Source organism: Melanotaenia boesemani, chromosome 17 (genome assembly GCF_017639745.1).
Source record: "Melanotaenia boesemani isolate fMelBoe1 chromosome 17, fMelBoe1.pri, whole genome shotgun sequence".
Lineage (NCBI taxonomy): Eukaryota > Metazoa > Chordata > Actinopteri > Atheriniformes > Melanotaeniidae > Melanotaenia > Melanotaenia boesemani.
The window spans coordinates 4,163,535-4,176,328 of NC_055698.1; the positions used below are offsets into that span (position 1 = coordinate 4,163,535).

General features: G+C 41.0%; 1 protein-coding gene across 7 annotated transcripts in view; it reads left to right on the forward strand.

Moving 5' to 3' along the window:
- LOC121627999 (receptor-type tyrosine-protein phosphatase U-like) overlaps positions 1 to 12,794 on the forward strand; it is a 236,992-nt gene that overhangs the window by 148,944 nt on the left and 75,254 nt on the right. For all 7 annotated transcript variants that reach the window (XM_041966886.1, XM_041966889.1, XM_041966887.1 and 4 more), the window contains exons 5-7: positions 2,382 to 2,497; positions 6,170 to 6,341; positions 9,937 to 10,230. In XM_041966886.1, the coding sequence (XP_041822820.1) occupies positions 2,382 to 2,497; positions 6,170 to 6,341; positions 9,937 to 10,230 (582 nt within the window). The remainder of the gene's footprint in view (positions 1 to 2,381; positions 2,498 to 6,169; positions 6,342 to 9,936; positions 10,231 to 12,794) is intronic.

Below are 12,794 nucleotides of genomic sequence, written 5' to 3' on the forward strand. Positions count from 1 at the left end.
ATTTTCCAGCAGTCAGGCTATCATCCCATCAAGTAGGGCAGAACTCTGTTTGTAGCACAGAGGTTTGTGCTTCAGCTCAGTGATGAGGGAGGACCTACAGTGTTTTTGCTGTTTTCTAGAAATTGCAGTTCTTTTCTTGAACTTATATTTTTTCTTTCCTGGAACAGCAGATGGTCCAGGTGGACTTGGCGCGTATGTTGTCCAGCAGAGCATGGTGGAAATTTTAAAATCTGGTCCACTTGTCTAGGCACAGGCAACCTTCCTAACAAGTGCCAGGTGTTTGATCTGGGTTTCTGCCTTTTTCTCTTTTAAGTCTTTTTCTAAATTCATCTGTTCTTCTTTTCTCTAGTTTGAGTTTTGCCTTCAGATCCTGAATTTCTCTGTACAGGAAAATACAATACACTACTCTTTAACACGATTGTATGATCAATTTTTTTTCTAAAACTTTTTTTTAAAATAAATTTCTACCTTGACATCTAAGGCTCGACTTCTTCGGGCCTCTGGGGGGTAACTTGGCTCTCTATCACTATCTTTCTTTCTCCGGCCTGGCATTGGGATCTTCTCCCTCTCACTCAAGTGTTGAACTGTCTTCCACTTCCCAGTCGTCTGCCACTTTCTCTGTGTTTCTTTAAATATGCATCCCTTTTCTCAGAATCAGCATCACGGCTGAGCCCTGGGCTGCTTCTCTGCATCTTCCCAGCACACAAATAGCCATGTAGTAATAGTGTGTAACGTTGTACTTCATAGTGAAAATTACATAAGTCAACAGGGAACTGTCATTTCAAACCACTAAAACATCAGGATGAGCCATGAAATGAATGTGGAATAATGATCTCTAACCACATAGCACAGTTAGTGTAATGATGTATTCAGAGTGTAGATAAAGATGTAGATTTTGATGATATTCCTGTCATTCAAATCATGGTTTCTGTAGTCTAATGACAAAGTAATAATGCCTACAGAGGCATTTTATTCAGGTCATTTCTATGTAATAGCAATAATTAATCAATAGTTTAATATCAGTTAAATTATTTTCTGATACATATCATTCTAATTATGCATTTATGTATATATCCCATCATGCAATTTATGTGTAATAACAACTGAATCAAGTTAATGTGTATAAACCACCTAAAAAAGCATCGACTATGAAACTGAACCCTGATAAAATGTCGACTGCGTTACTCTCATATTTCTGTGCTTTCGCCACATTTTTAAAACATCTGAAGTCCCAAAGAAAATTTTGATAACACAGAAGACGAGCAATCAACCCACTCTGTGTGTGGACAGTCATTTAGATGAAACACTGAGACGGAGAAGATGAAACCAAAAAGCATGTGCCCTGCAGCAACGTGAGTCATGTGACTTTGGACCAAACCATTGCTGATTTATGGGGGTTTTTAAATAGATTTTAAAACAGCTTTATAATGTTTTAATGATTATTGTTTAACAGTTAATGCTGAAATAATATGTAAAAACACGTATTCTAGTGTGAAGGTTTAAGAGCAAACTTGACGTTAATAAATCTGACCGCATCAAAACTGCAAATTCCAACGTATAATTAGCATTTTTTGCTAAATAAATAATAGACCCAGTTACCTTTTTGTATTAAAGAAAAGAGACATTTATTCAATATAAAATTGGTCATTTTTTAAGTAATGACCAATAATATTTTATAATACTGACAAATACACCCCATGGACTTGAAATGTACCCCTACTTATAGAATCACTCCTCACTTTCTATTTGTTGCTGCACTTTTTCCTCTGTCACCTTCTCATGGAAACAGATTCTCTGCAGTATGCAGATATGTATTTACTGTAGTTTTGTCTGGTGGTTGATTAATTATTCTGGTAAAAAGGGAGATGAACCGTCATACAATGGGATGAAACTAAGCTTGGAAGCCGTACTAAGCTCTTGCTGATGCTAGCTTACATTAAATGCTGACGGGATGGATGCATCACCACCCCACAGTTTATCACACAGTGTCATTAACGGATATAATTTTGTCTTAATACACCGGCAGTGCCAGCTGTGACTTTTTTTTAAAGGCAGTTTACAGACAAAATGCAAATTTATATTAGTTATTCATGTCTGAAAGTAATATTTATTATCTAGAGCTGGTGTAATTGTGAGCTAATTCCTAACGTCATACAATAAACAATCATTTGATTCAAGTTGATTGTATTTGTTTGCTGGTTGGATGTTTGCAGTAAGTACGTGTCTTCAGTCATGTATTGTGTATAAAGGTTTTATGTGAGGCTGTACTTAGACCTGAGTGTAAAATAAATCACCCGTCATGTCTTTGTGTTTAATTCATTGAGACGGTAGTGTTCACGTCCACATCTGCTGCGTTCATCTGGCATGTCTTCCTTCCACAGACAAGGTGCCTCACTTCTCTCGGCTGGGTGAGGTGGAGGTGAACGCTGGGCAGAACGCCTCCTTTCAGTGCATCGCCACAGGCAAAGTCTCTGAGACGGATCCCTTCCTGCTGGAGGTGAGAACAGGCGTGGGCGTCTGAGGGAGCTTTTGTTTTCTCCTTATTTATCATCTTTGCTCCGTCAGCCAGGCCCACATCTCACAGCTTGAATCATAGAACGAGATTGGAGACCGCAGGGAGAGGAAAAGGCATCTCCAGGAAGGAAGAAAGCCTTTCACACTGTTTATTCTGAAGAATTTACAGTTTTTACACTTGCATACAAGGCTGCTAGTCAGACGTTTGGATAATATTCAGCCTTTTTGGATGAGCTGAAATTATAGCAGTTAATCTGATCTCAGGAGAGATTCAGGCTGAACTCGCAATAGTTTGAGAAAGACCCAGTTTAGCCAGTAATACTGAAAAGGTAGAAGTTCCCCCAAAGAAGAATTCACCAACAAAACCAGTGTTCTAGGATGTAAAGGCTTGTTCATTTGTGTGTTTCATTCAGAAATGGAACTGTAGGCCAGAATTTCTTTAAGCCAGCCTAACGATTCACAAGCTGCCAGCAAGGACAGAACGCTGTTTTCCTTTTATTATTGCAAACGTGCATTTGCATTCTTATTAGTTTTGTCCATCTGAGCACAGCAAACATGGAAAAACAACGTTTCCAATGGATGACTTTGATGCGGGTTGTTGAAGCGCACCGCTGAGCAAACATCTGCCCACTGTGATGCGAGGGGTACCGGGGACTGCAGCTGGATCTGATAAGTCAGGCTTCAGAATGCACCCTGAAAGCCTGCGTGACATGCAGGTTTTAGGGAGAGCCAGGGATTGTTCCACCTGACAGCATCACCACGAGTAGGATTACATCCTGAAGAAGGCATGTTGCTGTGGTTCAGCAACACGTGACACCTCACAGAGGCTTCTCTGCTGCTGCACCACGACTTCGCCATCCATCACCCGGCAACCGCAAGCCGCCATAATGATACAAAGCCATTTAGCCAGCAGCAACGGCCATCTGGAAGCTACGTTGTCATTGCTGCCCATACCGCGATGGGTGGCGTACAACCCAGCATGGGTCGTAGACCTTCAGTTTTCCTCTACAGGGACAAATTTAGCTGATCGTCATCGCAGTCATCTTCCATCCACAACGACCGCACTGCAGGCAGGGATGAAAGAAGCGCCATACCTACCTGACAGCCACAATAAAATAAAGATTTAACACACTTAGAGCTGTAGTTCAACATTCTACCTCCTGTAGATTAATCTTTCAGCCCAGGACCCCCTAAATCAGGTCTCAGTTTACATCTTAGTTCAGGTCTCCAGTGGGTCGGACCAGTAAAATAGCCTGACAACCCACAGTTCTCCTTTTGTTTTATGGCAAAGAAGTAGAGAACGAAACCTAAATGAGATTCCAAGTCATGTTATTCCAATAATAACTCGTCTAGTTGAGAAAATCTTCTTCTTCTCTGAATTTCATCTCTTCTTGTGTCCAACTGAACCAAAGATGTCCAGTTATTATCATGCCTGAATCTGTATCACTGCAGAACGCCGTCAGTCAGCATGCAGGAGGCCTCTGCGGAGTTTTTATATTCAAAATGTCCCAGCTCAGAGTCTGCATGTGTGGCGTCACGGTTTTACATGCTGCAGAAGAATATGGAGTCAGTCCAGACAGACAGCTGAATCCCAGTCATTAGTCTCCCTGTGAAATGCCTGAAGTTCCAGTTTGTGTGGTTAAAAAGGTTTGTATCTGCAAACATGTGCTCACAGATGCAATTCTGGTTTTTTCGCTTCTTATTTAACTTAGTTAGAACAACCAGTGTAGTCCAGTCCTCCTGAACTCCTGTCCATCCGGAACAACCCAAGGCTCCACGTCGCTCAGGTTACATCCAAAAGATCCAAAACGAGGGAAAGTTTCCATCTAAATAATCTTAGAGCTGCACATGCTCAGTGTGTTCTCTTTATCTCTGGCTGATTATACAAGTTTACTGTTTTTTAATTAAAAACATCTTCATAAATAAAGAAGAAATAAAGTAAATGTGCAGCAGGAATGCAGCCATTTGTGTATTTTAGTTGCTATTGTCTGTGTTAGTGCTTGACTGTATTTCTTCCAGGATCTCCGGATGGATGTGGTGGTTATATGTCGCAGGACTCACTTCCTCTAATGTTATTAAGTTATTAAAGAAAATGGGAGCTATCGGCTTATCCTTAATATAATGCATTTATAAATGATGCAGCAGGTTAGTGTGCTGGAGGAAGTTGAGTTTGTCTTTTAATCACTGCAGTGTTGCAGGAAAATAAGTCGTCTGAAGATGTAGAAGATGAAAAAGTTGTGAAGGCATTTAGCTTACCAAAGCCCCGAAAGTCATTCTTCTCATGCCTCGGCTGAAAATACTTTCAATTTCCATAGTCTGAATATGAGCTAATATAAATCTTCTAAAAATCCATCCCTGAATGCCTCCACTCCTCCTCTGGCCTTGAAGCCTGAACATCTAAGTGCTTTTGAAATGCAGCAGCAGGAGAAGACGCTTTGCAAATGAGATCTCAGTATTCCTGGTGATCCATCCCTTGTGTTTCTAGCCCATTTTATTTCACACCCCTCTCTCTGAATTGAAGCGTTTGAAGATCATTGGCATGTGAAAGAGACATTTTTAAAAAAAAATAGTTATGTAAATACACCCTGACACAGCATCATTAGAGGGAGAATTAACTTTCTTTCCAGCTTTCTCTGATTTTTAAAAGCTAGTGACTGTGCACACGGAGCTGCATACAACACAGACTCGCAGGAAAACAACAACACTTCCTCCTGCTGTTTGACTAGCATCTTCTTCTTAGCCCAAATCAGCGCCGGCCTCCAGTATTTCCTACTTTTCCTGTTTAGAAAAGTTAAGCGGATAAAAGGAATAGTGTCTGTTCTCCCATTTGTTGATCAGGGCCTGTTTGATAATAAAATACTCTGCTTAGTTTAACAGTTAGCATCATTGTTAGCATCCTGTTTCCTTTGCCCTTAATTAAATTCAAAACATCCAAATCTGAATCGGTAAATATAGTAACTTCAGTCTGCTAGCATGCAGGGCTTGCATGCTAGCAGAGTTAACTAACAGAGGAATTTATTTGCTCTAAAAACTTTCAGGTGGGTGTAAAATCAGTCAGTTCAGAACAGTGTAAAAACTGTGAAAAGTAGGCCACATTTAAAGAAAAATTCAGATGAAATTGATAGCAGAGCTGAAGATATGAGCTGTAATCTGCGGCTTCAGGCAGCAGTACTCAGCCACTGTACACATAATTACATATTTTCTGACAGCGCTGTGTTTCTCCTCCTAAACCAGCTCTAACATGTGTATGTCGAGCCTGCTTACTAGTGACGAGCATGAACAGGCGACAGCCACAAATAATCAGCTTCTTCCTGGAGAGAGCTGCATATATTGCATCTTGCACCTGAAAGGCTCATCGGGCTCCGGCCGGACTGCTCGAGCTAACAGTGTGCCTGGAGCGCTGACATGTCAGCACGGAGGAGGTGTCAGTTCGAGTCCTGGTCCACAGAAAAAACCACCCGCAGGCCTGTCAGCAGCCTCAACGCCGTTGTTGGCACTGACATTTATCACATATTCATTATCTTGCTCTCCCAGGTAGCAAATCGTAGCCCTCCTCCGTCTTCCTGTCTGCTTCTCAGCCAGGCGGCCATTTTTAACCTATTCCATAGACGTAAACTCGGCTGTTCCCTGTGTGTGCTGTTTGTCCTGCCGTCAGCGGAGAAGCGGCGTGGTGCTCGACTCGCCCTCGTTGTCGCGGTTGAGCCACAAGAGACTGATGGCGACTTTCCAGGTGGAGGCTCAGCGTGGAGAGCAGGACCTCTATCGCTGCATCACTCTGTCTCCCAGAGGCGCAGCCGTCTCCAACTTCGGGGAGCTGATTGTCAGAGGTAAGCTGTCTGCACACTTCATATCCCAGTTTATTTCATCTACAATATTTACATCTTCACATTTCATGTCTGCAAAGGAGCAGGCTGAAGTTTAGCTTACATGGCCCTACCCCACTTCTCCAGCACACTGTAACACTCCAACTCTGTTACACAACTCAAATTTCCTACTTCACAATAAAAAATGTACTACTACCTCCCCCCTCCCAGGAAACATTGATAAATGAAACAAAACCCCAGAATATTTCTACAGATACAGCGTAACAATTTAGTATAAATAACAGGAGTAAAACATATAAACTGTACAAATTATAAAGAGTGAATAATGATATTAAAAGGCCCTACTTTAGTTCTAGCAGTATCTTTAAAAGGACCAAGTCATTTCATCATGGTTGCAGTCCTGTGTGGATTTTAGCCAAAGTCATTTTCTAAACACTGTGAAGCTGCTAGACCCTCTGATATCAGCGGGAATCGAATTCCACTTCCTCACCACTTTTCCAGAGAACACTGATCTTCACCCGCCCACTTCTACCGCTGCCGGGTGAGTTCAGGGGGAGGAACCAGCCCATGAGCTCGTCTGAGCAGAAACTGTAGTTTTCAAAGCTAAGAAGGTTATATTTGTTTAGACTATTACGTGGTGATACTCTGTTGGTTTTTTATCTAACATTTTCAAGATCTGTTTGCAAGACAAGGCAAATTTATTTCTACAGCACATTTAATGTACAAGACAATTCAAAGTGCTTTACATAAAACATTAAAAGCATCACAGCAGGGTGCAGGAAGCAATAACAAGTGCATTAAAAACAGACTTTTACAAGAATAAATAAAAAAAATTCAATAAACAGGCTGTAAGGCTGGCTGTGGGAACATACAAGCATTTATCAGAAGACAAGTCAGGTTGTTGGTTGGCTGGTTGGAGATGTGGAGCTACATAAAGTTAAAGATTAGACAGCTTACCCTGGGAAGTAAACAAACCTCAGAAAATTGATGGTGCATTCCAGTTGTCCCGTAAATTCGAGTGCCTGAGCGTAGGTGATGTCATCAAGCAGGCAGCTGACGTTCCAGCTGCACCAACTCCAGCAATGTATACGCTTCCAAAGTAAACTTCTAAAATGACCGCATATAAAACTAGAAAATCCACCATGACAAGACCAGCGTATTCTGGTGATAACAAATAATAACACAACATAGCTATCAATAACTCGGTGCTGTTCACACCAGAAACTTTATGGATACAGAACAAATGAGGAAGACTTTGAATAAAGACAGCATTGAGGGTGGTTCCAGGCGCCGCCATCTTTAAATCTGGACTCTCGGGGTCCTCTGCAGCTTATGAGTTGTCCGTTCAGAAAACTAGGTCACTGACATTTCCAGCAAGACAAGGATCCTTCGGAAAACTAATTCCCAAGTGTGATGTTAAAAGTCAGTAAAGAAAGTAAAAAGTTTAAAAAGATACAGTTTCTGCTTCTTACCATCCGTAGAGGAAAATTATTCTGGCTGTGGAACTAAAGCGAAGGATATGATGTGACCAAATAAAAAAAAAAGAATAGAATAAAATAGATAAAATTTACTGCCATTTGTACAAGTTAAAAACAGGCAGAGTGGAAATCTTGTGTGTATTAAGTAGCAAACAGAAAATCTGCGTTCAAGACAAAAAGGTGCATAAGGTAAAGAAACGAAACATTATAATTACACTATGCCTTATAAATTAAACAATAAAACAGCACAAATGAATTAAAAACAGTAATAAAAAATGGACATAAAGTATTTATTTTCTTGTACATTTCGCTTGATGCAACTTCCCCTGTAGCATCACATGCTAAAGGGAATCTGGCCCGAAGGGCTAAGGGACTCTACCCAAAGAGTCGCAGTAACCACTTTAAAATGAGATATAACCAGATTAAACCTGAAGTTTGTGATGATGTCAGTATATGTGTAGTTAACAGGAAGTAGCATTAGCGAGCTTATATTAGGAGCTAGCCTCCTGTTAGCTTGACAGATTGTTCAGCTAGCTTTTCTGCTTCTGTGCTTCTTTTCTTGATCTTATTAAAAAATTTAGTTCCTGATGTTAGTTGTCATATTCTACAAGAACACTTAGAAAAAGAGGTGCTGAAACTGATAACCCCTATAGTATTTTTGTTGCTGGTTAGCTTGAGCTGTCTGAAAAAAAAAAGCCTTACAAGCTGTACAATCTTTCTGCAAGGCCTCTCACCAGAACTAGACTGTTTGTTCTGTTTGGGTCTTCTTCCACTGGTCGCCTCCAGGTTTTCCTACATTTTTTATGACTTGGTTTTAGGTTTCAGACAAAGTCTGCCTTCCTCTGCACTGCTGACCCTCCTTCACCACAATCTGACTGTAACCTGAAATCTGCCGTGTTTTCTTACACTCCGCAGTCTGAAATAGCTTAAAAGTTAGATATAAATATAAAAATATCAATATGTATAATAAAGCTTTAACACATAGTTTCTGTTACATATTGTGGAACAGGTTTCCCAGAATGCACTTTGAGAAAAACAAACCACAGAAAAATATATATTTGCGCAAATAAATATGAGAAAAATACAAATGGGAAATAAAATAATTTATAAACAAAAATCATAAATTTAAAATAAAATAGAGAAGAAAATAAATTTAGGGAAATAAATTGACAGATATAAAGTAATAGAAAAATTTATAAAAGGAGAAAAAATAACTAAGACTAAAAAAGTTCTTTGGAACAACTGGAAGCTGTAGGAGTCCGCAGAACTTAGAAGTCATGCAGATGAAGCCTGCTTTAAGAAAAAATTAGAAAGGATGTATGTGATGATGGATGTTATGGCCATACCTGGAAATGAGTTTGGCCTTTGGTACCAGGTGGTTTTATTTCCCCACCCAGACCAGAGCCAGGCCCCATGAGAGAACAAAGAAGCCCACATTAAAGGATGCTAAATCATTCTGTTGCTCCAAGTCTCCATTTATCATGTTATAAAAAGCTCTATGGGCAGGTGCTGTCAGCGATATATCAATCCCCAAACCTCCATCCCGCCCATACTACTCGCAGCTCCTCACCCGCAGCGTCTGATGCTGGATTCATTTTATGTGAGCCCGTTTGATGAGGGTCATATTACCCATCAAGCCTGGAGCTTTTTTTCCTGTTCAGAGGACAAAATTAGTTATGCAATTATTCATGTAAATACACTCTGACACAGCATCATTAGAGGGAGAATTAACTTTCTTTCCAGCTTTCAGGGTCTGTGACACCCTCGCTGTCTGTCACTCTCGTAGTCCTGATGTGATTAAAAGATTTTTATGATGAAATGCTCGGAGGAGCAGAAATAATGTTATGGGGACTGTAAAACTAAAAAGAGAAAATCCGTGACCGACATCCTTGAGTTCTCCTTTTCTTGCATGATTTTGTTCTACTCTGTTGAAAATCACTGCAGTGTTTTCAGTCCTTCTATCTGTGTTTTCCAGGACATTTTTTATTTTACATCACAACAAAGTCCAGTCTGATGAGATTATCTATTTAAACTTCTGTGTTGTTTGGGAATGTCAACATATTTGATAGGAGATTTGATTTGGCAAGCTAAAAAAGAAAGTATGATGTTCTCTGTTGCAGTACCCCCGACACCGATTGCACCCCCGCAGCTCTTGCGGGCAGGTCCCACCTATCTCATTATCCAGCTTAACACCAACTCCATAGTCGGGGACGGACCGGTGATCCGTCGGGAAATCCAGTACCGGGCCAGCCAGTCCACGCTGACGGAAACTCATGGTGTCAGCTCACTTACATATAAGGTGTGGCACCTGGAGCCAGACACAGAGTACCGCATCAGTGTCCTGCTCACCCGACCTGGGGAGGGGGGCACCGGAGCTCCTGGACCCCCGCTGGTCAGCCGGACAAAGTGTGCAGGTGAGTCTGAGCGAATTATGCATGGCAGTGGTACTAATGGAGCTTCAATGTCAAACACAAGTCTGCAGTCACATTTAGACACAAATTAAACCAGTAAATGAAACAACTAGACCTTAACTTAAAGACTTTTTTAATTACTTATCAGGTTTTTTTAAGGAAACAATACAGTTACATCTTATTCAGTCAAGACTTCATTTAAAGTCCAGGTTGCAGGTTAGCAATGACCAAAAACAACATAATACTCAGCAGCCTCTTCAGATCTCTTCATGTGGAAGATTCCAATTCTCCCTCGTCCAGGTGTTTATTTGCTCCAGAATCTGACACAGTAAGCCTACACACATAAAGTTGTGTATCATCTGCAAAACTGTGATAATTAATGTTAAAGTTCAAGGGAACAAACACAAGTTGAACAGAAGAGGTCCAAGGACTGACCCCCTGGGGGACTCCACAAGTCATGGCCACTTGCTTGGATTCATAGCTGCTGATCGGAACTTAATAACTCTAGCCTTTTAAACAGGATCTGAACCAGTTAAGGGCCGCTCCAGACAGTCCAGCCCAGTTTTCCAGCCTGTGCAACAGGATTCTGTGATCTACAGTATCAAACGCAGCACTGAGATACAGCAGAACCAGGCATTTAACACAGGCTTAATGGCGGCTACCTTTAGTGACTTGGAAAAGACCCTGATTGGCATCAAACAGACCAAGAAAAGACAATTATCAGAATAATAAACAATGTCAGCTAACAGTGTCAAACATCCTCATCCTGTTGTAAAGTTTACTTACACATACTGGAGTATAAACAGAATAGTGATGGTGAGGAAAACAAGAAAGCAAAATGGATTTGTACAGATTTTTATAGTCCCAGAGGATCATTCCTTATTTCCTAATATCATAAAGTCAGCGGCATAAAATGTCGAACATTTTTGTTTCCAACTCTGATGAACTAATGACTTTCCCATCAGCTATGGATGAACTTCATGTGAAGTGCTAATTAGCTAGCTGGAATGCTCAACCAAGCTGCCAGTTGAGGTAAACATGACATGTTAGCATTGTCACTGCATCACTTGTCATAAAACACCAGAGGAAAAAGAGTTACAGCTACATGTGACTTCTAACGAGCTGCTGTGACACATCCAGCGAACGACGGCTCGTAGCGCAGCGTTTTCATTTTGCTCATGCTTTGACCTTCATGCAGGTTTCTGAGCTGCATCAAACTGTTATGACACATCACTTAACAGCTTGCAGTTTGCCTGCAGCCACTCAGAGCAAAAGGTTTGTTTGTTGTCATCGCACCATGAAAGATGTCTGATGCTTTCTCCTTATCAGTGGCTAACCTCCAATAAAAACACATGATTATTTGGAAATGTAATTACGCTTTCATCTGAGCTCATTTACATGCAAGACCAGGGTTGTGGGTGATGTGTAGAAAACCAAAGATCACGTGTGGAGATCCACCACAGCACTGGGTGAAGCACTGGTCTGATTCCAGCTGGTTTTTCTATGCAAGGCAAGGCAGTTTATTTGTACAGCACATTTCATGTACAGGACAATTCAAAGTGCATTGAAGGCATTACAGATATTTAGAAATAGTAAAAGGCATCAACACATAATCACAATAAAATAATAAATTACATAAAATGATTAAAAGCAAGATAAGTTAAAAAAAAAGTTAACATGCAGATTTCATGCATAGGCGCATGAGAAAAGAAATGTTTTTAACCTGGATTTAGCTTTTTAGTTCTCTCTTTCTATTTCACATCATGACAGCAGGGTCTTCTCACCACCACTCGTCTGTGCTGTGCCCACAATGCTGCTCATCTGAGGGGAATAAAGACGAGTGGACGACATGACGTCCTGTCACCTGCCACAGTCTTTGATCCCCTCGCGTCAGCGCCTCCACTCGCCCACCTCCTGTCGACTCCCATTGCTCACATCTGAAGCTTTTTCCCCGGGGTGGAAGCAGAACTCAGCAGAGGCTCTCTGACCCCAAACTGGATGAATTTGTCTTCTTTATGTCTCACAGAATTAAATTTTTCTTCGTTTGGACACTCAATGAGCGTGACATTTCATGAGATTTCAGTCACATGCTGCTTTTGTTGAGGGTAGCTTGCTGCAAAGATTTCAGATGCTACATGAATGTTTTCCACATTTCCTTTTCCCTTCACATCAGACTTTGCAGTCTTGGCATGACCGGAGTCACACGCCAAACATGGGCTTCTTAATCCCACATTTCTGACATTCTCAAAATGAAGTTTGTTTGCTTGTACGAAAGCCTATCAACGTAAAACTGCAAGGGAAAGTCTTACTTTACTCCCTTTGTTTCTGGCTACTTTATCAGTGGATATTACAGAAGGTACCGAGGACTCTTCATACAAACACCAACTACAAATCCTCTAAAGAGTAGAGAAGAGAGAGTGCAGCATTTTCCCCCTTCGTCCAATTCATGCAACAGTTCAGAGATTTCTGAAGGTAGGAGAAGTCCGTAGTTCAGGGATCTAAACCTCTGGTCGTCGAGGGCTGCTGTCCTGCAGGTTTTAGGCTCTCCCTTGTTCCAACACACCTTA